At 38.0% G+C, this 22,510-nt stretch overlaps 1 protein-coding gene across 1 annotated transcript in view; it reads left to right on the forward strand.

The window, feature by feature from the left end:
* The window catches only part of LOC135469911 (acylamino-acid-releasing enzyme-like), a 25,449-nt gene extending 14,425 nt beyond the window's left edge, over positions 1 to 11,024 (forward strand). Inside the window, exons 13-22 of the mRNA XM_064748550.1 lie at positions 2,764 to 2,902; positions 3,530 to 3,610; positions 4,582 to 4,662; positions 4,811 to 4,899; positions 5,308 to 5,418; positions 5,767 to 5,815; positions 6,153 to 6,183; positions 6,476 to 6,578; positions 7,978 to 8,084; positions 9,138 to 11,024. Of these exons, the coding sequence (XP_064604620.1) occupies positions 2,764 to 2,902; positions 3,530 to 3,610; positions 4,582 to 4,662; positions 4,811 to 4,899; positions 5,308 to 5,418; positions 5,767 to 5,815; positions 6,153 to 6,183; positions 6,476 to 6,578; positions 7,978 to 8,084; positions 9,138 to 9,237 (891 nt within the window). The 3' untranslated portion in view covers positions 9,238 to 11,024. The remainder of the gene's footprint in view (positions 1 to 2,763; positions 2,903 to 3,529; positions 3,611 to 4,581; positions 4,663 to 4,810; positions 4,900 to 5,307; positions 5,419 to 5,766; positions 5,816 to 6,152; positions 6,184 to 6,475; positions 6,579 to 7,977; positions 8,085 to 9,137) is intronic.
* Positions 11,025 to 22,510: the final 11,486 nt, after the last annotated feature.

Raw genomic sequence — 22,510 nt, forward strand, 5'->3', positions numbered from 1 at the left:
GATGTTGTGATGGTTGGGATAGATAAAATTTTGGGGATCGGAGGAAACACCTGACTCACGCATGCTTTTTAAAGCCTCTGCAAAGGACACCTTTTCAGTAACCTTGATGCACTGTGCCTTTCTTGCTTCCTTCTGCAATGGACATCCAGCGTAAACAGCACTGTGTCGGCCTCCACAATTGGCACACTTTGGCATTTCTTTATTAGGGCAGGACTCATAATCATGAGCCTGACCACAGCGTGGACGTCTTACATTACCTCTACACTCGGAGGCAATATGGTTTAGGCGTTGGCACCGGAAACAGCGCAGAACATGGGGGATGTAAGGTTTCACTGTAAACATCTCATAACCAAGCGTAATTTCTGCTGAGAGAGTGTCAGAATCAAAAGTCAACAATAGGGTATCATTACGAGAAGTGCCGTGTATTTAGTCAATTTCTGAACCTGGAAACACTTATATTTTCTCAAACAAGCTAGAACTTCCGCCTCCGTAACTTCGTCCACAACACCACAAATAAAACCTCTTGATGAAGATTTGCTTTGTAGCCGACACTTTTTATGCCTACCCAAAATATGGTCGAGATTCAGTATTTTTTAACCTGTGCCTGGTTTGAGCATGAAACAAGGTAATCTTTGAACTGAATCTTTAAGATTAAGATATTTTATGTTGCCCACTGCCTTCTGTAAAGCCCAGCTGAATTTTATGGGGTTTACAATTGGGGTCTCGTCTACTGCGGCCATAATCACATTTAAATTCTTTACCTGAGGATCGTGGCTGTTTACAGCCTGGGCTCTTTTCCATACTAATAGAGATTAACCTAATAAGATATAAATTCCTAAATAGTGTTTTAGCCTTATTCTAAGTAAGACTTAGTTGTGTTTGTTTACGGGGATAACAACAACAACAATGTAAATACACACAATAATCTAGGAATAATTGAAATATACAGGCGATTTAACACAAAATAACTGCCCACGGAGAGACAATAACATCCATATACATACATACAGGAGACAATTTTGTATATAGGTGAATGAAAAGGTAATACTAAACTGATCAGACCATTAAAAAACTACCTCCAAAACAATAGTCCAGTTTTTTTTTTTCTTTACATTGAATTTTTTGACGGGATATACGGAGCACTTTGATGAAGTTGGATGCCATTGATGTGTAAACTACGTTGATTGTAACCTTTGTATGAAATTATTATCACGGTTACTATTGTAACATCTACTCATGCACAAAAACAGCTACTTAAAAAGCAAATACAATATATCAGATTATTTGGCGTAATTGACACCAACATTGTGAACTAAATCCTGCCATAGAAAAGATGAACATTTGACAGCTTTATTCAGTGCTAACAAATTTGGACATAGATATCAATGGTTTTTCCCTTGATGCTCACTTTACAGAAGGTATTCCTTGATTATTTAATAGTACCCATCATATCAGGAGATTCAAGAAGACAGAATTGTAAAATTTGTCACACCAGTTATTAAAGGAAACTTTGTTTTGCTTTTTTCTTGTAGCTGTGCTAAATTGGCTTCTTTGAATCCACTCTTTATCTTGAGTAGTTGAAGGTTATGGGCCATATTCTGTGTATCTTTTATTCCAGGTCAATGTTGATATTCTGTATATCTCTTGATTTTGTTCCAGGTCAACGGTGATATTCTGTATATCTCTTCATTTTGTTCCAGGTCATTGGTGATATTCTGTATATCTCTTCGTTTTGTTCCATGCCAGCAGTGACATTCTGTATATCTCTTTATTTTGTTTTAGGTCAATGGTGATATTCTGTATATCTCTTTATTTTGTTCCATGTCAATGGTGATATTCTGTATATCTCTTATTTTGGTCTAGGTCAGTGGTGATATTCTGTATATCTCTTATTTTGTTCTAGGTCACCGGTGATATTCCGTGTATCTCTTTGTTTTGTTCCCAGTCAACAGTGATATTCTGTATATCTCGTCATTTTGTTCTAGGCCAATGGTGATATTCTGTATATATCCTATTTTGTTCCAGGTTGTGGGTGATAAATTGTATATCACTTGGTCTTTTTCCAGGTTATGTGTGATATTCTGTATATCTCTTCATTATGTTCCAGGTTATGTGTGATATTCTGTATATCTCTTTGTTTTGTTCGAGCTTATGGCGAATATCCTGTATATTTCTTTATTTTGTTTCAGGTCAGTGGTGATATTCATTGTATCTCTTATTTTGTTCCAGGTCAACAGTGATATTCTGTATTTCTCTTCGTATTGTTCCAGGCCAAAGGGTGATATTCTGTATGTCTCCTTTTTTAGTTCCAGGTTATGTGTGGTATTACGTATATCTCTTCATTTTGGTCCAGGTTATGGAGAATATTCTGTTTATCTCTTTATGTTGTTCCGGGTCAATGGTGATATTTTGTATATCTCTTTATTTTGTTCCAGATCAACAGTGATATTATGTATGTTCCTTCATTTTGTTCCAGGCCAAGAGTGATATTCTGTATATCTCTTCATTTTGTTCCAGGCCAAGAGTGATATTCTGTATATCTCTTCATTTTGTTCCAGGCCAAGAGTGATATTCTGTATATCTCTTTATTTTGTTCCAGGCCAAGAGTGATATTCTGTATATCTCTTCATTTTGTTCCAGGCCAAGAGTGATATTCTGTATATCTCTTCATTTTGTTCCAGGCCAAGAGTGATATTCTGTATATCTCTTTATTTTGTTCCAGGTTATGCATGATATTCTGTACATCGCTTCGTTTTGTTCCAGGTTATGGGGGATATTCCTCCTGCAGGCCAGGAAAGCTCCATCAAATGGAACAAGCTGTCCCAATCTGTTAAGTTGTCGGAGATCACATGGAAGATCATAAAGTTTAACCCAGCACATGATAACGAAAATGAGAAGTTCCGTGAGTAAATATAAAAATTATGAAACTTAAAACAGGAGTTATTTATAGTTTCGTCATAAAGGGTTTGTTGTCCTGGATTATTGTGCTTCAAAATCACCCACATCCTGGATGTTTGGGTGAGTGCTGTATTATCTCTGGTGTCTTCAGTTTGGTGGGTGGGAGGGGGTGTTGTGCCTGGTGTCTAGCATGTTGTGTGGGTGGGAGTTGTCTTAAGCATATTAAGTGTATGAAATGTCATGTCTGGTGTCTTCAGTGTGTTGTTTTGATGGGTGGGGTGTCATGTCTGTTATTTTATGGGTAGGAGGCTGTCATGTCTGGTGATTACAATATGTTTTGTGGGTGAAGAGTCATACTTGGTGTCTTAAGCAGGTTGTTGTGGTGGGTGGGATGTCATTTACGGCATCTTCAACGAGTTGTTTGAGTGAGTGGAATGTCATGTTTGATGTTGGGTGGGGCAAGGGTGTCATGCCTGATGTTTAGCATGGTGTGTGGATGGGAAGGGTATTTTGTGTGGTTTTTTAAGCATATGCTGTGAATGAATGCAGGATTATACGATGGAAAGCATACAAATACACAATTAAAAGACCAAACTTTTCATTTCATGTCTCTCATTTCTCATAATTTCAGCTGATGTGGATTATGAAGGTATCCTTGTTCTTCCTACTGGATCAAAGCAGGAAGCCTTACCTCTGGTTGTATTTCCTCATGGTAAGTGGATTTCAAAAGATATGCACAACCAAAAATAAGGAAGTAACATTTGTTACATAAATTTTTGGTGTATGTTTTGGTCCAAAAACTGGGTTTATTTTGTCAAGCAATAATTGAAAATAACTGTTTAACATTACGTACTCTTACACAGAACATTTTTTTGTATGGGTATTTGCCCAGAGAAATTATCACATTGAGCAAATGTCATTTTCCTCGAGGGAATCAATACATCAAGCTCTGCTGGAAAAACCTGTTTGAATACTGTAAATGTAGAAATTGGTCCAAGGGAACATAAACAGTAATCCGATGTAAACCTATGTGGTAAACCTATGTAGTTTGTGATGGCACCATGTGTAATGGATAACATCTTATAACTAATGACGAGCTCGATTGGGTGATGAGCTAGATTGAGCACCTCAGCCCCAGGTGGTAACTGTTAGGCCCTACATATATTTCAATGAACATGATCAGTGTTACCCTCTGAATATGCTTGAGTATGTATAAATGGTATTGTTATGAAAACCCCGGGTTTTTTGGAGGGGGGGGGGGCATTCATACATGTGGTTGATTGTATCTTATCTTGTTATACTGGCCAGTGTGTAAATGAAATACTTTGTCATTGAAAAACAATGTAATACATGTAAATCAATTAAATTGAATCATTGGATCAATAATTTGATAAATGACCAACAGATTGCCATGTTTGAAACCAGCTCCTGACATAGTATAACTTATGTCAGTAGGTTTGTTTTTTCAGCTCCATGGCCATGGGTGTGGTTTTCTCACTATAGCCTTTGTCCTGTGTCTTTCACCTGCCAACCTGAGCACTGTTTTAGAAGTTGATTACAGTCGTAGGAATGTATGCCATAAAACCATATTTAAACATATAAGCAAATCATATACCTTGTGAAAATAAGTTCTTCCAGTTTTAAAAACTGTCACTGTAATGTAGCGTTTTGGTTGATTTGCAGGTGGACCTCATACCTGTTTTTCTTCTGGGTTTGCTTTGTACTTCTCTCTGCTGGCTAGGTGTGGATTTGCAGTTTTGCTGGGTAAGGAGTTATCTGAAAAGCAAAATGTTCACTGAAGAATTACAATTCAGTTTTTGTTAAATTCCAGGATTCACCTGCTGCACAGATTCACTTTGCATGAGGGTTTATATTCTTCTGCCCTGTACAAGCATATCTATGTTTTTTCCAGTTAACTACAGAGGCTCAGTTGGATTTGGCCAGGATGGAATTGTATCGTTGGTGGGAAATATTGGGAAGCAAGATGTACAGGATGTCCAGGTAAATGTTTGATGTTTTAATGACTTTATGATTTTGACCCTAGATATTTTGGAGTTGAAACCTGTAACTGCAGGTGTACAGTAGTGTGACCTCAGACATACAATTTTGAATCTTGGAGAACCTGGATACACTTACTTTAAATTCCGTTAATGATTATTAAATCTTTGTAACATAGACAGTAGAACTGCATTCAGCCTCATGTTCACAAAAGAACACTATCAGTAGTGGTAGAGCCAGTGTGAATGTAGTTCCTCAAGCAGATTGCATATGGGCATCAGGGGCTTATTTTGTAAAGCATTCAAATCCTGCGACTGTTGTGGCTTCTTGACAATGTACAGTGCTCACGGACAGCCTTACATTACATTAAATTGGCCTTCACATTGTCTTAATTGTCTCCTTGTTGTACAGTCAGCTACTCTGCATGTGTTGAAGTCGGACTTTCTTGATAAAGAGAAAGTCGTTGTCATGGGAGGATCTCATGGGGGGTTTCTAACAACTCACCTGATTGGCCACTACCCTGTAAGTCTTGGTCCATATTGTGTATCATAATAATAATGTAAAAGTAATAGAGTTTAAGTTTCAATAGTGATGAAATATTCAGTAAATGCAACTACTATTACAAGATACTGTCAGTGTGAGAATTGATAAATATCATCATTTGACTTTTGCTGGTCTTTATTTAATAGGTAAATTATTTCTTATTGTTTTAAACAACAAAACAAAAAATTTATGAAAATAATAAATTTATAATGTAGTGTTTTCTTTGCATCATGACTTTGGTAGCAAGGAATAACAGTACATGAAGGCACCTCTCTAAATTTGGATTAGATAGTAAGGTTTTGTGGCTACTTATGTTTACTATTTCAGGGCTTTTATAAAGCAGCTGTAGCCAGGAATCCTGTAACTAACTTAGTAGGTAAGTTACTTTATAGGATCATTCTGTTTTATATACTAACGTATTCAGGAGAGAATTTTAAGGCAGTTATGCTGGGCATTATTCCAGCGTGTCAAAAAATGATGCGTTTAGGAGGAATTGAACATCCTGTCAAGCTATTTCTCTTCCAAACATTTTATGTAATGTCAGACTACATGGTCATGGCCGACATTTCACATAAAGACATAAATGTAACTTTACACATTAAATAGTCATTTTGCATTAAACAGGTGACAGAATAATGATTTTTTCTGAGTGTATGAAAAAAATTATTGTTACATATCTGTTAAAACTGCTTTCTTTGGTTGTTTATTTTTAGCAATGCTTGGGTCCTCTGATATTCCAGATTGGTAAGTGATTTTTTTAATCTAGTTTATTCTTTAATATTAATTGCAGGAAAGCTGTCCTGTGATTCACTAGATCTGTAAGTTGGCTCAAATGTTTCACTCTGAATAAAAGAAATTGAAAAAGTCAGTTGGATAAAAGTGATGAAAGAGAAAGAAAAAAAAAACCACATAGAAATTGTAGTGTAGTTTCCTGTAACAGAATAAACTGAGATTTTTGCAAGGTTTTTGATTTCTAAAAAAAATTACACTCGTTCTCTGTGGTCTTCTTATTAACATGTTCACACCTCCTTTGCAGGATATATGTGGAATGTGGTTATGAGTTTGACTTTGTCAATTTGCCAAATCCTGATATGTACAAGACGTTCTGGTCAAAGTCTCCTATCAGATATATTGATCAGGTGAGTAGTTGGAAAGTAAAGGTGAAACCAATGAAAATACTCACCAAATTAACCCCTCTTAGCAAATGCTCTTGTTCTTACTGATAACTGTAACGGTCTTTCACTTCCTGTTTGTTTACCCACCTCACACACACTGAAGAGTTACAAAATACATGTAGCAATGCAGGATTATGCTGGAGGATGCAGTCCACGCAAAGTGATGAGAGCACTCAGATGTTTGTACATGTACTTGGTGTATGAAAGTAAATGTTGGAAAGTCAAGTCAAGTATTTGTATTCAGTGATTAGGAAAAGTAACACTTACTTTGCCCACTTGTATAATAATTACAATGTATATTACAAATATTTTATGTAATTGCTACAAAAATACCAATTTATACCTTCAGATGGAATGTGCTATGTGGTTTAAATAGGGTACCTTTCATTAGCTAGGAAACAGGAGGTGCAGGTACAGATTCGAGCTTTGAATCCGAATTTGTGGATTCCCCTGCTCTCAATGCGTGTGGGGTAAGAAGCAGCCAATGAACTGTCTAACGCTTGGTGAAAACCACTTGTATTCCACTAATACTTCATGTGGGTAAATTTGTTAGTAACTTGCCAAAGATCAGTGGTTTACCCTGGGCACTAGTCTTTCCTCCACTGCAGTTGGGAAGGGGTTTACTCTGGGCACTAGGCTTTCCTCCACTGCAGATGGGAAGGGGTTTACCCTGGGCACTAGGCTTTCCTCCACTGCAGATGGGAAAGGGTTTACCCTGGGCACTAGGCTTTCCTCCACTGCAGATGGGAATGGGTTTACCCTGGGCACTAGGCTTTCCTCCACTGCAGATGGGAATGGGTTTACCCTGGGCACTAGGCTTTCCTCCACTGCAGATGGGAAAGGGTTTACCCTGGGCACTAGGCTTTCCTCCACTGCAGATGGGAATGGGTTTACCCTGGGCACTAGGCTTTCCTCCACTGCAGATGGGAAGGGGTTTACCCTGGGCACTAGGCTTTCCTCCACTGCAGATGGGAAGGGGTTTGCCCTGGGCACTAGGCTTTCCTCCACTGCAGGTGGGAATGGGTTTACCCTGGGCACTAGGCTTTCCTCCACTGCAGGTGGGAAGGGGTTTACCCTGGGCACTAGGCTTTCCTCCACTGCAGATGGGAAGGGGTTTCTCCTAAATTCACTAAACAGTGTGGCTTCCATGGCCATATTTATTTTCTGTTTGTTAAGTTTGATAATGTTTCAACCCTACAAAACATGTATTTACAAACAGAAAATGTATTTCATTGTCTATGTTAGACAGGTGACATTGACCCTAATAGTGTAGTTTAAGGTTAGGTGTCAGGTCTGGCATGGGCAGTGCTGGGTGTATCATTCAGTAATGCAGTTTGATATTCATAGTTTTGTGTTAAATCAGGTGAAGACCCCAACCATGATAATGCTTGGAGCAGAAGACAAAAGAGTCCCTCCAAAACAAGGCGAAGAATATTACCGTGCCCTCAAAGCAAGAAACATTCCTGCCAGGTGAGACTGGAAATATGTACATGTATTTTGTACTGGAATGGAATGACTAATAGAAGAGAGTTAATGATGACCACACAACAGTTAATTGGATCCACATGACATATATTGTGTAAACTTTGTTTCTGGCTATTATTTTGTCACCATATTTTGATTTTGCAACACTCTCATACTGAAGAATGGGTATGATGAACCAGCTCATAGGAGATCAGTTTCCTGCTTCTGTGTTCATTTGGAATCTACAAAAAGAATTTATTTTATGCATACATGTACTCTGGCAAAAATTTACCTGGCTGGAGATTTGAACTTCTGTTATTTCACTATGACAGTCTTTCACAATGACCTTCACATTAGCAATGACAGTCACGTTCACAATGACTTTCTCATTTATATTGACTTTGACACTTACAGTGACAATCTTTCACAATGACCTTCACATTAGCAATGACAGTCACGTTCACAATGACTTTCTCATTTATATTGACTTTGACACTCACAGTGACAATCTTTCACAATGACCTTCACATTAGCAATGACAGTCACGTTCACAATGACTTTCTCATTTATATTGACTTTGACACTCACAGTGACAATCTTTCACAATGACCTTCACATTAACAGTGTCAATCACACTCACAATGACTTTCACATTAACAGTGCCAATCACACTCACAATGACTTTCACATTAACAGTGCCAATCACACTCACAATGACTTTCACATTAACAGTGCCAATCACACTCACAATGACTTTCACATTAACAGTGCCAATCACACTCACAATGACTTTCACATTAACAGTGCCAATCACACTCACAATGACTTTCACATTAACAGTGCCAATCACACTCACAATGACTTTCACATTAACAGTGCCAATCACACTCACAATGACTTTCACATTAACAGTGTCAATCACACTCACAATGACTTTCACATTAACAGTGTCAATCACACTCACAATGACTTTCACATTAACAGTGTCAATCACACTCACAATGACTTTCATATTCACAATTACCTTCACATTTACAATGAATTTCATGTTCCTCTTAGACTCCTGGTGTATCCTGAAGATTGTCATCCTATCATCAAGATGGATTCTGAATCAGATGCCTTTGTCAACATCATCAGATGGTTCAGTGATCACCTCTAGAAGACAGGTGTGGCCTCTTTTGAATTCCAGCTGAAGCAGTTTCTACCAATTCAATGTGGTGTGTAGCTCACATCACAGCACAGTCTGGATTGTAACTGTGACTGAAGCTCTGACTCCTAGATTGGATGTTATTTGATACATGCCTCTTTATGAAGATTTTCTTGAAATACCAACTATCTGCATATAATCAGAATATTTCTTGAAACAAGTAAATCTGTAAATTCTTATGTTCACTTAATCATTTTAGTAACAAGTATAATTTTTATTTTGAACCTTATTACAAGTATTTAGTTTTATGACATACACAAATTTTACCATCAATGAATTAAAGAAAAGTGTTTACACATGTAAGTGTATACAGTACATTATTGACTGTACTTAGCTTTTTACTGAAGTTGTGAAAATTACATACTGGTATGATTAAAAGGATTCCATCATTTGTAAAAGTGATGGATGATTTAGCCATTATCATAGTACCATTCATGTTAGTCGGATAGAATCAGCATGTCAGGTTATGTGATGATCTTCTCAGCAGTGGAGGAGCTATAGGCATAACGTGACCTTCTCAGTACATGTAGTGGAGGATCTCCAGGCATAATGTGACCTCAGTATATGTAGTGTAGGATCTCCAGGCATAATGTGATCTTCTCAATGCATGTGATCTTCTCAGTACATGTAGTGTAGGATCTCCAGGCATAATGTGACCTTCTCAGTACATGTATTGTAGGATCTCCAGGCATAATGTGATCTTTTTCAGTACATGTAGTGTAGGATCTCCAGGCATAATGTGATGATCCTCTCAGTACATGTAGTGTAGGATCTCCAGGCATAATGTTGTGATCCTCTCAGTACATATAGTGTAGGATCTCCAGGCATAATGTGGTGATCCTCTCAGTACATATAGTGTAGGATCTCCAGGCATAATGTGGTGATCCTCTCAGTACATATAGTGTAGGATCTCCAGGCATAATGTGGTGATCCTCTCAGTACATGTAGTGTAGGATCTCCAGGCATAATGTGATGATCCTCTCAGTACATATAGTGTAGGATCTCCAGGCATAATGTGGTGATCCTCTCAGTACATATAGTGTAGGATCTCCAGGCATAATGTGGTGATCCTCTCAGTACATATAGTGTAGGATCTCCAGGCATAATGTGGTGATCCTCTCAGTACATATAGTGTAGGATCTCCAGGCATAATGTGGTGATCTTATCAGTACATGTAGGAGCTCCAGGCATAATGTGGTGATCTTCTCAGTGCATGTAGGAGCTCCAGACATGATGTGGTGATCTTCTCAGTACATGTAGGAGCTCCAGGCATAATGTGGTGATCTTCTCAGTGCATGTAGGAGCTCCAGACATGATGTGGTGATCTTCTCACTACATGTAGGAGCTCTAGGCATAATGTAGTGATCCCCTCAGTAATGTAGGAGCTCGAAGCATAATGTGGTGATCCTCTTTGCAGTGTAGGAGCTCGAAGCATAATGTGGTGATCCTCTTTGCAGTGTAGGAGCGTAACTTATCAGCTGTGAGTAGGCTCAGAGGGAAATCGCCATCTGTGACACACCCTATGATAAAGTTTGTGTTGAAGAAGTGATTAAGAGGCCAGTGGTGTTAGTTATTTTTGGATGTGTTTTTGAAAATTTGGACTTAATAATTGTTTTGATACAAACTATTTTTGTAAATTCCCTGGTGAAATCTGCATTGTGAGGTCATCATTTTACCTGTCATTAAAATACAATATCAATTTCCATTTCTTTGTCAATTGTCTGTGGAATAAAAGTTCTGAAATCAAAATCTATTGTCATTTGAGTTATAGATTTTATGAGATAAACATGATCTGTATCCTACAGATATCACTTTTATGAAATTTGAGTCTAAACTATTTCTTGCTAGTTTCAGATATTCCGAAGGTCATGGGACAAATCAAAATTATTGTGTATTTCATAAGTTTGATATCTGAGGATGCTCAACATATTTACCTCATTGAGAACAGTAATTTTCATTAAATTAAGTTTAAAGCCAGGTTCGAACTATTGAAAAGTAATGTGCATGTAACGAATATGAGGAGAGTCTGAACTTCTACCTTTGGAATGAACAAAACAGTGGAGAAATCACTTCACAGAATGATAATAATAATGGATACATGTAACGTATCGCTTTTATTCCTTAATGTGCAGCTGAGGCTGTGGCGATAACATGAAGCAAAATTCTCATTCAATCATTTGATTTGATAATGATCTGAAATTTACTGAAAAAGCTGATGCCAATAACAGAGGTCTTTGTTGCCAGTGGCCAATTCCTAGATATATCTTAAAGCGAGGTGTATGTTATGTTATTGCATATGACATCAAACGTACACATGGTGATTTTGACCAAGGAAAGGTCTGGAATGGTCCATTGTACTGGAAGGTGATGGGACAGAAGCATCATGAAGTTTGCACGTAACGATCCTTGATCTTTATACCTGACCACTCATAGATACATGCAAATAAAATGTTACTGAATACTGTGGTAAACCCCAGTTCAAGAAACAAATGATTCCTAATGTACCTGAGAAACTATCTGGTTGAATGGTCAGAAACTGTGGATCAGGTTTTATCTATAGTAGATTGAACAAAGCATACAATAGTTCAAAGAAAGCTTTAACATAACCATTGGACACTTCTTGCCGATTTTAGATACATTGTATAGACACAAAATGTGCGTGTGTGCACACGCATACATCTAGATGTGTGAGTATAACATAGAGGTAAGGAAATCCTACTTTAAGACTTTTTGTAGAATTTTCATGAATATACGATCTAACCGCATTCTGAGATGGCTGATAAGGGCCACAGTATACCGCAAGTGATGCGAAGGGGCGAAGTTGCGATGCGAAGTGGCTAAGAGACCATAATCCGAAGATACGATGTGAAGGGGCGCCTCGCCGCTTCATCGCCCTCGATATAACTGGGCCATTACTGCAGGCATATTCCGGCCTTTATCAGCCATCGTATCATTCAGTACGGAGGAAACAGGCCTACCGTTTCACATAAGCTACGATCTGTTTGCTACATACCTCACCGATTGAACATATAGCCATTATCACCTGGGAATTTGTCGGTACGCCTATAAAACTGATCAAAATCGATGTGTGGCCTGTACTATTACGGATACACTTAATACAGAGACTTAGTAACTCAACAGATAATTGTTTACAAGATGTTGCTATTACAAAGAGATTTTCCAAAACATAATAGAATATATTTGTACCGTTGTTGATTATTTTCGTTTTTTTCTTCCGTTCCTTGAAGGGCGGCAACAACTACAACTACATAACTACATGATATAATGAACCAGGGATTAATATGATGTGAGACTAATGTATAAGTGACTGAGTACAAATCAACGTGTAAGACGAAAAGAGAAGTATAATCACAAATGCACCGTATTATAATGAGTGTGAAGTTTCTTTACATTCTGCTGCCTTCATTGTTCTAGCGGCACTTGAGCCAATCAGCGGCCGACATCGCTTGTAAGCTGGTTTACAGGCGGTCTTATATGAAGACCGTTTCAGATCACGCGCTCCCGACCGATACATGATACGGAGTTCAGTGCAGGGGAATCTGTACATCAAACATGGCAAAGTTATGCTCTCCTGTATAAAATATAGGCATTCTGGTTCCATCCACCCGACTCTGAAACCACATTCGTCGAAAGCAAATTATTTTGTGAGTATTCGGCAATAAACATCATTACCTTTCAATCATTCAAGCCGTCGGTTGCCAGAGTATATTGACCCGATTCAGAGGCTTGATCTTGTGGATCTGTAGTCCGCCAAAAGTGATGCCCGTTCAAGTTTGCTCTTCACGTCATTCGCTTAGTAATACTGTGATTGTCTGATTTTTTATACACATCGCCATTTATAATAACAAAACTGCAAAAAGAACGTTAATAAAAGGTGTTATTCAACTTAAAGCCAGTCTGAATATTTCAATCTTTTTAATCAGTGATCTGGAAAAAAAAAATGTCAATATGCAATTTTTGTGATTTACTTGTTATGTATTTTAATTGTTTAGGTAAAATTGTTTTGTTCCTGTAAAATGTATGAATATATTTCAGAAAAAAGGAAAAATATCTTATAAAGTATGCTTAATTATATAAGTACAAAGATATGTGAACAGTTGTAATAACAATAGTGAAATCTTCTTACATTTAATGCAGTATCAATTTTTGCACCATATATTGCTGATATCATGACATATACCTTGCCAGGCAGACCTGTTTCCAATTCATTAATCTTATGTAACATTCCACCTCACCTTCTGCTGAAAAATACCATGGTAATAGACAAGGTGGATCACTGAAATTTATTATGGTTGGAAGAAAGGGTAGAGACTAAAAACAAATCCTCGGTCAGAAATGCCTGATACAAAGCATTGGTTTCTAACAGAGCCATACCTGGCCCCCCTTATGTCTGCATGCCTACTGTTACTTCACCACTTATGAATGCATGTCTCAGGAACCTCTCACTAATGCAGTCACTGTGAGTTCAAATCAAGCTTATATTGGCTTCTCCTCTGCCATTTCTTGCTTGGGAAGGTCTTGCAGCAACCTGTGGATGCTCGTGGATTTCCTGTGGGCCTTGTTGGTTTCCTCCCACCATCGTGCTTGCCACTGTCCTGTAAGTGAAATAATCTTGAGTATGGCATAAAACACCAATCATAACATAAATAGCTAATACATGCTTTTACTTGTTGTACTTGCTTGTTGTGCTGAGTGTATTTTCAACAGTTTATGTCAGAACAGCTGACTATTATTGTTATTCCAGCCAGACCTGAGAATATTGCTTCATTCTCTTTTCCCACATTGTGCTTCTGTAGCTTTGATGATGACTGTGTGCATGTAAGCCTGGCTGTACCAACCTGGCTCATATTCCTGACAATATGTCTTCATTGGAATCCATAGTATAGAGTATCACATGGACGTTCATGCTTAGTTTCATTTAATTGTTTTAATGGGTGTTCACAAGAAAACTGACCTTTGTAAGTTGTATAATTAATTACTCCACACATTGTATATTGTGTCTCATGTAAGTGGTTCATGAGATAATTATTATAATTTATTTATTAAGTGAATTGGTTAATGCCTGATAGACCATAACAAAGATACACGTTACATTTGTGTGGTTTTTAAATGTGTTCTTGATGTTTATGTTCAGTGCATGTGATAAAGAGTCTACATCAAGGACACCTGCTAAAATGCACTTTTTCTATAATGATGTCTAATATTAGAATAATATATATTTTTTTTTCACCTGGAATTTTAAAATTTCCAAGAATGCACACTCCTCTGTTACCACAATCGTGTGGCTCAATCCCTAACTTGTGGGTGTTGTTTGATGGTGAATAACTCTGTAAATCCACAGACCTCTGGTTGTGATAGTGACCTGGCCCAGAGAGAATGTACTGAACCTGTGGTATATGTTAACTCGTCCAAATGAAATCAATATGTACTTCAGAATATATCATCTATGTATATAAATTTGCTGTGTCTTTGTTTAAAGTCATTTGAAGGTTAAAATAAAATTCAATGAGGTACACTTGTACGACACTAAATTTTAAGAACAATGTCTATACTGAATATAGTATTATGACATACTATAGAATGGCATAGATAAATAACGCTCTACTGCCATTATTCTCTATTGTGATTTAACTTGCTATGTAAGCTTGCCTGATCTGTGCTGATCCAATCAAATCTTGCCATTCACGTGTCATCCTGTTCTGACCCATCTATTGTGTATGTTTGAACAGGTATGGTATTTACTGTGTAAGTAAGCTCGCATTTCGATGGTCGTACACACTATGGACCTATGTATCTCTATACACTAAGCAGGACTAGGTACATAAATATAGCTATAAATACATAAATGATGTACATAAAGTCTGTTGGATAAAAATTAGAGCCCAAAAATTCAGTTTTCTATGAAGGATTAAGTCCAACAAACAATTCCAACTGCAGTTTCAAACTTCATGTTATTTTCAAGGAATATGAATATGAATGTCCACAGAGGTGTTTATATAGGATATGTGTTACCAGTAACTAAGGAACATGTTACAGTTGTATGTACATGTCAAAACAGGCAGTGTTTTGTTACATGGCATAATACATAGATAAATTGTTGCTGGGAACAAGGTCGCACATGTATAAAGCTGTTACGTAGCGAACAATAGATTAATAAGTACCTAAGAGTGTCTATCCGCAGGGCGACTAGTGACGATGCGTCTTTATTAGCATCAAACGGATGACCCTGCGGATAATCTGTGACATAATATTTGTACATATACAATGAGTAATATGTATACAATGAGTAATAAGAATGAACTGGTTTGACAAAATTAATCAACATGAATTATACAAGCATGTGGTACATCATGATGACTACCAGATCTGCTGGAGATCTGTGGTCTGGCCAATATATTGTTTGCCACATCCCAAGCAAACAAGTGCATATACAACATTTTTATACAGTGCAGTACAAGTCAAATTTTGCATTAAACAAAGAATCTTCTCTCTCACACTGAAAGCTTGATCCTTCTAACATGTGTATGCATGCCCCACATCTAGGTTTATTGCATTTAGAAACCGATGGAGTCACAGATTTTTCTGAAAAGTGAGTGCGAGTTACCATTTTTTTTTTTAGGCTTGGAGTCTGTTGTTTGCTATTAATGACCTTAGATTTGGCTAGAACATCTTTCATCCTGTCACTGTTTTTGAGAATTGGTAAGGCACTCACAATGACTGGGAAGATGTTGTTATTTGTTGAAACAAATGGAATTACTTTATATATATATATATATATATATATATATATATATTATACATATATATATATACATATATATATATACATATATATATATATATAGGTTTGCAATCACATCAAAGAGCACCTTACTGCTGCACACATTAATTATCATTTCCTTTTTTTCAGCATTAAATTTTAATTTAAAGCATACCTTTTGTAAGTTTTACATTGGCCTTGGCACCCAGATTGCTCTGGTGTCTCATCAGATATTTAAATAACTCAAAAGTTATAATGTTGAAAGGTATTTGACTTAATTTTTCCAATAAATCTTATTTATATCTGTTTTCAGTTAAGAGTTGTATGATTCTAGTAAACTCTTGTCAGGTTACAACATTTCAGGGTACCGGTAAAGCCTACAGTTTGAATGTGTTACTGGATTATGTAATTATTTCAGCTGTTACCCAATACTATACCTCTGATTGGACATTTATTTGAGATTGTTGCATCTACCAGCATCAACCAAAATGTGCTTTTCTACAAAACTTTTTTTTTTAATTTAATTTTGTTCCATATAGTGCATGCATGGTAGAAAAACAAGGGAAGTCTTGCCAAACAAGGAATTCACGTAAATTCTTTATAATGTTGGAATATCTTAGATCAACCAAGGGACAATAATAAATATTGCAAGGACGAGGAAGGTATACAGTACAGATCAGGAACAAACATTTATTCTTTCTTTTAAAGAAGATATACTGATATGTACACGTATGATTAAGATTTACCCATTTGCACTGTCCCCTAGCTTGGGACCACTATCCACAAACTGCACATGTGGTGTATTGCAGACAGGTAGAGTCATGTGTCCTTACCAAACCTAACCAATTCTTATACCTGATTCCTCTAGCGAGCTGTAGTCAAGAAGTTTATTCTCTACCTGATATTAGGACAGTGGTCTTCTGTTAACTTGCTTCCCAATAAAACTTGATCAGCCTTGTAGGTGTCAGATAGTCCTTAGGACTGTGTGAAGTTCCAATGAAATAAATAAATAAATAAATAAATGTTCATAATTGTTAATTCATACTCTGTCTGTTGGAGGTTATTTCAGAACAGAATTTCCTTCAGAATTGAACAACCATTGCTCGCTTATGTCTGCCAGACTAACAATCATTCAATTTTTGTGGGATATAACACATTGCATGAGATTGTCCTAACTAATGTTTCCACTGGTTGAATGCAGTGAAATGCATACTACATTTCACTGCAATATATTTAAAAAAAAAACATAATTAAAAAACAACCAACAAAAAAAAAAAACATTTGAAGCGAAGTCATTGAATTTGTTTGATATCATCAATGTGTTTTATGTTAGTTGGCAGTAAATTTTATGGATGTAGGGATAGTGTAACTGTGATGACACCTTGATAATTTACCTGATTGTCTGAGGATCAGTCTGTTGATTTCAGTCTGGCACTTCAGCATTAGGAATTACATTTATGCAGAGCAGGCAGACTGATACTCATGCTCTTTAGTGGATGAACCTGGTGATGCAACTGCACAGTTATTGAAAAAAGTTAATTTATGTTTTTTTATTAGGTTGTGATTTACAAAAGGCACATTCTCTGTATGTTGTAGGCAAAGTCCAGTGTGGTCTTTCATGTTCTGCTAGGTTTTCTACTAATAACATCTTAGTGGCTGAATTCAATGGAAGTTTGACCTGATTTTCAGTTATTTATGGTAAACATATAAAGCTTGTTTGATGTTTATGTGTTCCTTCCAGCCCGAGTTTATTAGGTGCCCTTTACTGAACACACACATGTACTAGTCTTATGAACACTGCCCATTATGGTTTTCCAAAGAGGCCATGGCCATCGAGGGGAGGGTGCCTACCCAGTGCTCAGTCTGAATTGCCGTGCACAGACTCTGTTATACACCAGGCTAAATTCTTTAGATCTTATCGACATACTGCAGAGTTTCACAACTGAGTAAGTTGATTTGCAAAAGATAGGATGGTGCCCCTGGGGGTGTGCTGGGTAAGTGGGCCTGGGTGAGATCTGTGTGGGGATATGCTCACCTGTTGATAACTTCAGGTGGTGATTATATATGCCTAGAGATTCTATCTTACTTGTGCATATCCTCAGACAGAAACATGTGTAGTATTTTGTCCTGTGCATAGAAATCAAAGTACATTCACTGTCAGTATATATATTGGGGGTAAGTATTTGAATTTTTCCACAGTACATCCAGGCATTCACTTTCACTTTCATTGTAATTAAAGTGTATCTGAGGTGAGTAACAACTTTGGTAAGTAATGGTGCTGTATGTTGTGGATTGAATTAAAATAAAAAAGGTTATTTTACATTGCTGTCTCTATTCTAATGCATCCACTGTAGCATAAATAGTACTAGATTTTATTAAACTCCAATTGTGATATAGGTACCTTCAGTACAAAGGTAAGCAATGGAATACTCCATAATCTTAATAATTAATAATAATAATTTAAAAATAGAACATATTTTCTGAAGCTTTGTCAGGAAGAAACTTGTTTTTTGGAGCTTTGTCGCGTAGGGACTTGTGATGCTTCATCCTGCTGGGGACTTGCATTGTGATGCTTCATTATGTTGGGAACTTGTGTTGTGATGTTTCATTCTGTTGGGGGCTTGTATTGTGATGCTTCATTCTGTTGGGGGCTTGTATTGTGATTCTTCATTCTGTTGCGGACTTGCATTGTGGTGCTTCATTATGTTGGGGGCTTGTATTGTGATGCTTCATTCTGTTGGGGGCTTGTATTGTGATGCTTCATTCTGTTGGGGACTTGCATTGTGATGCTTCATCATGTTGGGGGCTTGTATTGTGATGCTTCACTCTGTTGGGGACTTGCATTGTGATGCTTCATCGTGTTGGGGGCTTGTATTGTGATGCTTCATTCTGTTGGGGACTTGCATTGTGGTGTTTCATTATGTTGGGGGCTTGTATTGTGATGCTTCATTCTGTTGGGGGCTTGTATTGTGATGCTTCATTCTGTTGGGGACTTGCATTGTGATGCTTCATCATGATGGGGGCTTGTATTGTGATGCTTCACTCTGTTGGGGACTTGCATTGTGATGCTTCATTCTGTTGGGGGCTTGTATTGTGATGCTTCATTCTGTTGGGGACTTGCATTGTGATGCTTCCTCCTGCTGGGAACTTGTATTGTGATGCTTCATTCTGTTGGGGACTTGCATTGTGATGCTTCATTCTGTTGGGGGCTTGTATTGTGATGCTTCCTTATGTTGGGGACTTGCATTTTGATGCTTCATCCTGCTGGGGACTTGTATTGTAACGCTTCATCCTGCCGGGGGCTTGTATTGTAATGCTTCATCCTGCTGGGGACTTGTAACGCTTCATCCTACTGGGGGCTTGTATTGTGATGTTTCATCCTGCTGGGGACTTTTAATGCTTCATTCTGTTGGGGACTTTTATTGTAATGCTTCATCCTGTTGGGGACTTGTATTGTAATGCTTCATTCTGTTGGGGACTTGTATTGTGATGCTTCATTCTGTTGGGGACTTGCATTGTGGTGCTTCATCATGTTGGGGACTTGTATTGTGATGCTTCATCCTGTTGGGGACTTGCATTGTGATGCTTCATTCTGTTGGGGACTTGTATTGTGATGCTTCATTCTGTTGGGGACTTGCATTGTGATGCTTCATCATGTTGGGGACTTGTATTGTGATGCTTCATCCTGTTGAGGACTTGTATTGTGATGCTTCATTCTGTTGAGGACTTGTATTGTGATGCTTCATTCTGTTGGGGACTTGCATTGTGATGCTTCATCATGTTGGGGACTTGTATTGTGATGCTTCATCCTGTTGGGGACTTGCATTGTGATGCTTCATTCTGTTGAGGACTTGTATTATGATGCTTCATTCTGTTGGGGACTTGCATTGTGGTGCTTCATCATGTTGGGGGCTTGTATTGTGATGCTTCATTCTGCTGGGGACTTGCATTGTGGTGTTTCATCATGTTGGGGCTTGTATTGTGATGCTTCATCCTGCTTCCCAGTGTATTGTGTATTGTGATGCTTCATCCTGCTGGGGACTTGTATTGTAACGCTTCATCCTGCCGGGGGCTTGTATTGTAATGCTTCATCCTGCTGGGGGACTTGTAACGCTTCATCCTACTGGGGGCTTGTATTGTGATGTTTCATCCTGCTGGGGACTTTTAATGCTTCATTCTGTTGGGGACTTGCATTGTAATGCTTCATCCTGTTGGGGACTTGTATTGTAATGCTTCATTCTGTTGGGGACTTGTATTGTAATGCTTCATTCTGTTGGGGACTTGTATTGTAATGCTTCATTCTGTTGGGGACTTGTATTGTAATGCTTCATCCTGCTGGGGGACTTGTATTGTAACGCTTCATCCTGCCGGGGGCTTGTATTGTAATGCTTCATCCTGCTGGGGACTTGTATTGTGATGCTTCATTCTGTTGGGGACTTGCATTGTGATGCTTCATTCTGATGGGGGCTTGTATTGTGATGCTTCCTTATGTTGGGGACTTGCATTTTGATGCTTCATCCTGCTGGGGACTTGTAAGGCTTCATCCTACTGGGGGCTTGTATTGTGATGCTTCATCCTGCTGGGTACTTTTAATGCTTCATTCTGTTGGGGACTTTTATTGTAATGCTTCATCCTGTTGGGGACTTGTATTGTAATGCTTCATTCTGTTGGGGACTTGTATTGTAATGCTTCATTCTGTTGGGGACTTGTATTGTAATGCTTCATTCTGTTGGGGACTTGTATTGTAATGCTTCATTCTGTTGGGGACTTGTATTATAATGCTTCATCCTGTTGGGGACTTGTATTGTAATGCTTCATTCTGTTGGGGACTTGTATTGTAATGCTTCATTCTGTTGGGGACTTGTATTGTAATGCTTCATTCTGTTGGGGACTTGTATTGTGATGCTTCATCCTGCTGGGGACTTGTATTGTAACGCTTCATCCTGCCGAGGGCTTGTATTGTAATGCTTCATCCTGCTGGGGACTTGTAAGGCTTCATCCTACTGGGGGCTTGTATTGTGATGCTTCATCCTGCTGGGTACTTTTAATGCTTCATTCTGTTGGGGACTTGTATTGTAATGCTTCATCCTGTTGGGGACTTGTATTGTAATGCTTCATTCTGTTGGGGACTTGTATTGTAATGCTTCATTCTGTTGGGGACTTGTATTGTAATGCTTCATTTTGTTGGGGACTTGTATTGTAATGCTTCATCCTGTTGGGGACTTGTATTGTAATGCTTCATTCTGTTGGGGGACTTGTATTGTAATGCTTCATTCTGTTGGGGACTTGCATTGTGATGCTTCATTCTGTTGGGGACTTGTATTGTAATGCTTCATTCTGTTGGGGACTTTTATTGTAATGCTTCATCCTGTTGGGGACTTGTATTGTAATGCTTCATTCTGTTGGGGACTTGTATTGTAATGCTTCATTCTGTTGGGGACTTGTATTGTAATGCTTCATTCTGTTGGGGACTTGTATTATAATGCTTCATTCTGTTGGGGTCTTGTATTGTAATGCTTCATTCTGTTGGGGACTTGTATTGTAATGCTTCATTCTGTTGGGGACTTGTATTGTAATGCTTCATCCTGTTGGGGACTTGTATTGTAATGCTTCATTCTGTTGGGGACTTGTATTGTAATGCTTCATTCTGTTGGGGACTTGTATTGTAATGCTTCATTCTGTTGGGGACTTGTATTGTAATGCTTCATTCTGTTGGGACTTTTATTGTAATGCTTCATCCTGTTGGGGACTTGTATTGTAATGCTTCATCGTGTTGGGGACTTGTATTGTAATGCTTCATTCTGTTGGGGACTTGTATTGTAATGCTTCATTCTGTTGGGGACTTGTGTTATAATGCTTCATCCTGTTGTTGACTTGTATTGTAATGCTTCATTCTGTTGGGGACTTGTATTGTAATGCTTCATTCTGTTGGGGACTTGTATTGTAATGCTTCATTCTGTTGGGGACTTGTAACGTGCACCATCACATATAACATTAGTATATAATTCATTGGTGAAAGCATGACTCTAATATGAATTTTCATGTCACTCTGATATCTTATTGTGTCCGTCAGTGCGTCTGTGCGCTGGTGTGTATGCGTGTGTGTGTGTATGTATATATATATCTGTAGGTAAATATATATATATACCTACAGACCGGTTGAGAAAGCTTGGTTACTGGAGTGTGTCGAAGTGGCTGTCAGTCTCATGGAGTGATTCATGAGGGGTATTGTGTGCTTTTCAGCTTACCTACAGGTAGCATGTGCCACCCGTTATATACTCACCTGTAGACCTTGAGAAGGGCTGCTACTGGCTTGTCTTCAGACTTGTGGTCAGGAGGCTTACTTACATGCACATGAGCACATACATGTCTATGTGGGCAGATACCTTGAACCAGTCCTACTGCAAGCTGTTCAGATGAGATCTATATACACGTAGGAAACAA

The sequence above is a fragment of the Liolophura sinensis genome, chromosome 7 (genome assembly GCF_032854445.1).
Source record: "Liolophura sinensis isolate JHLJ2023 chromosome 7, CUHK_Ljap_v2, whole genome shotgun sequence".
NCBI lineage: Eukaryota > Metazoa > Mollusca > Polyplacophora > Chitonida > Chitonidae > Liolophura > Liolophura sinensis.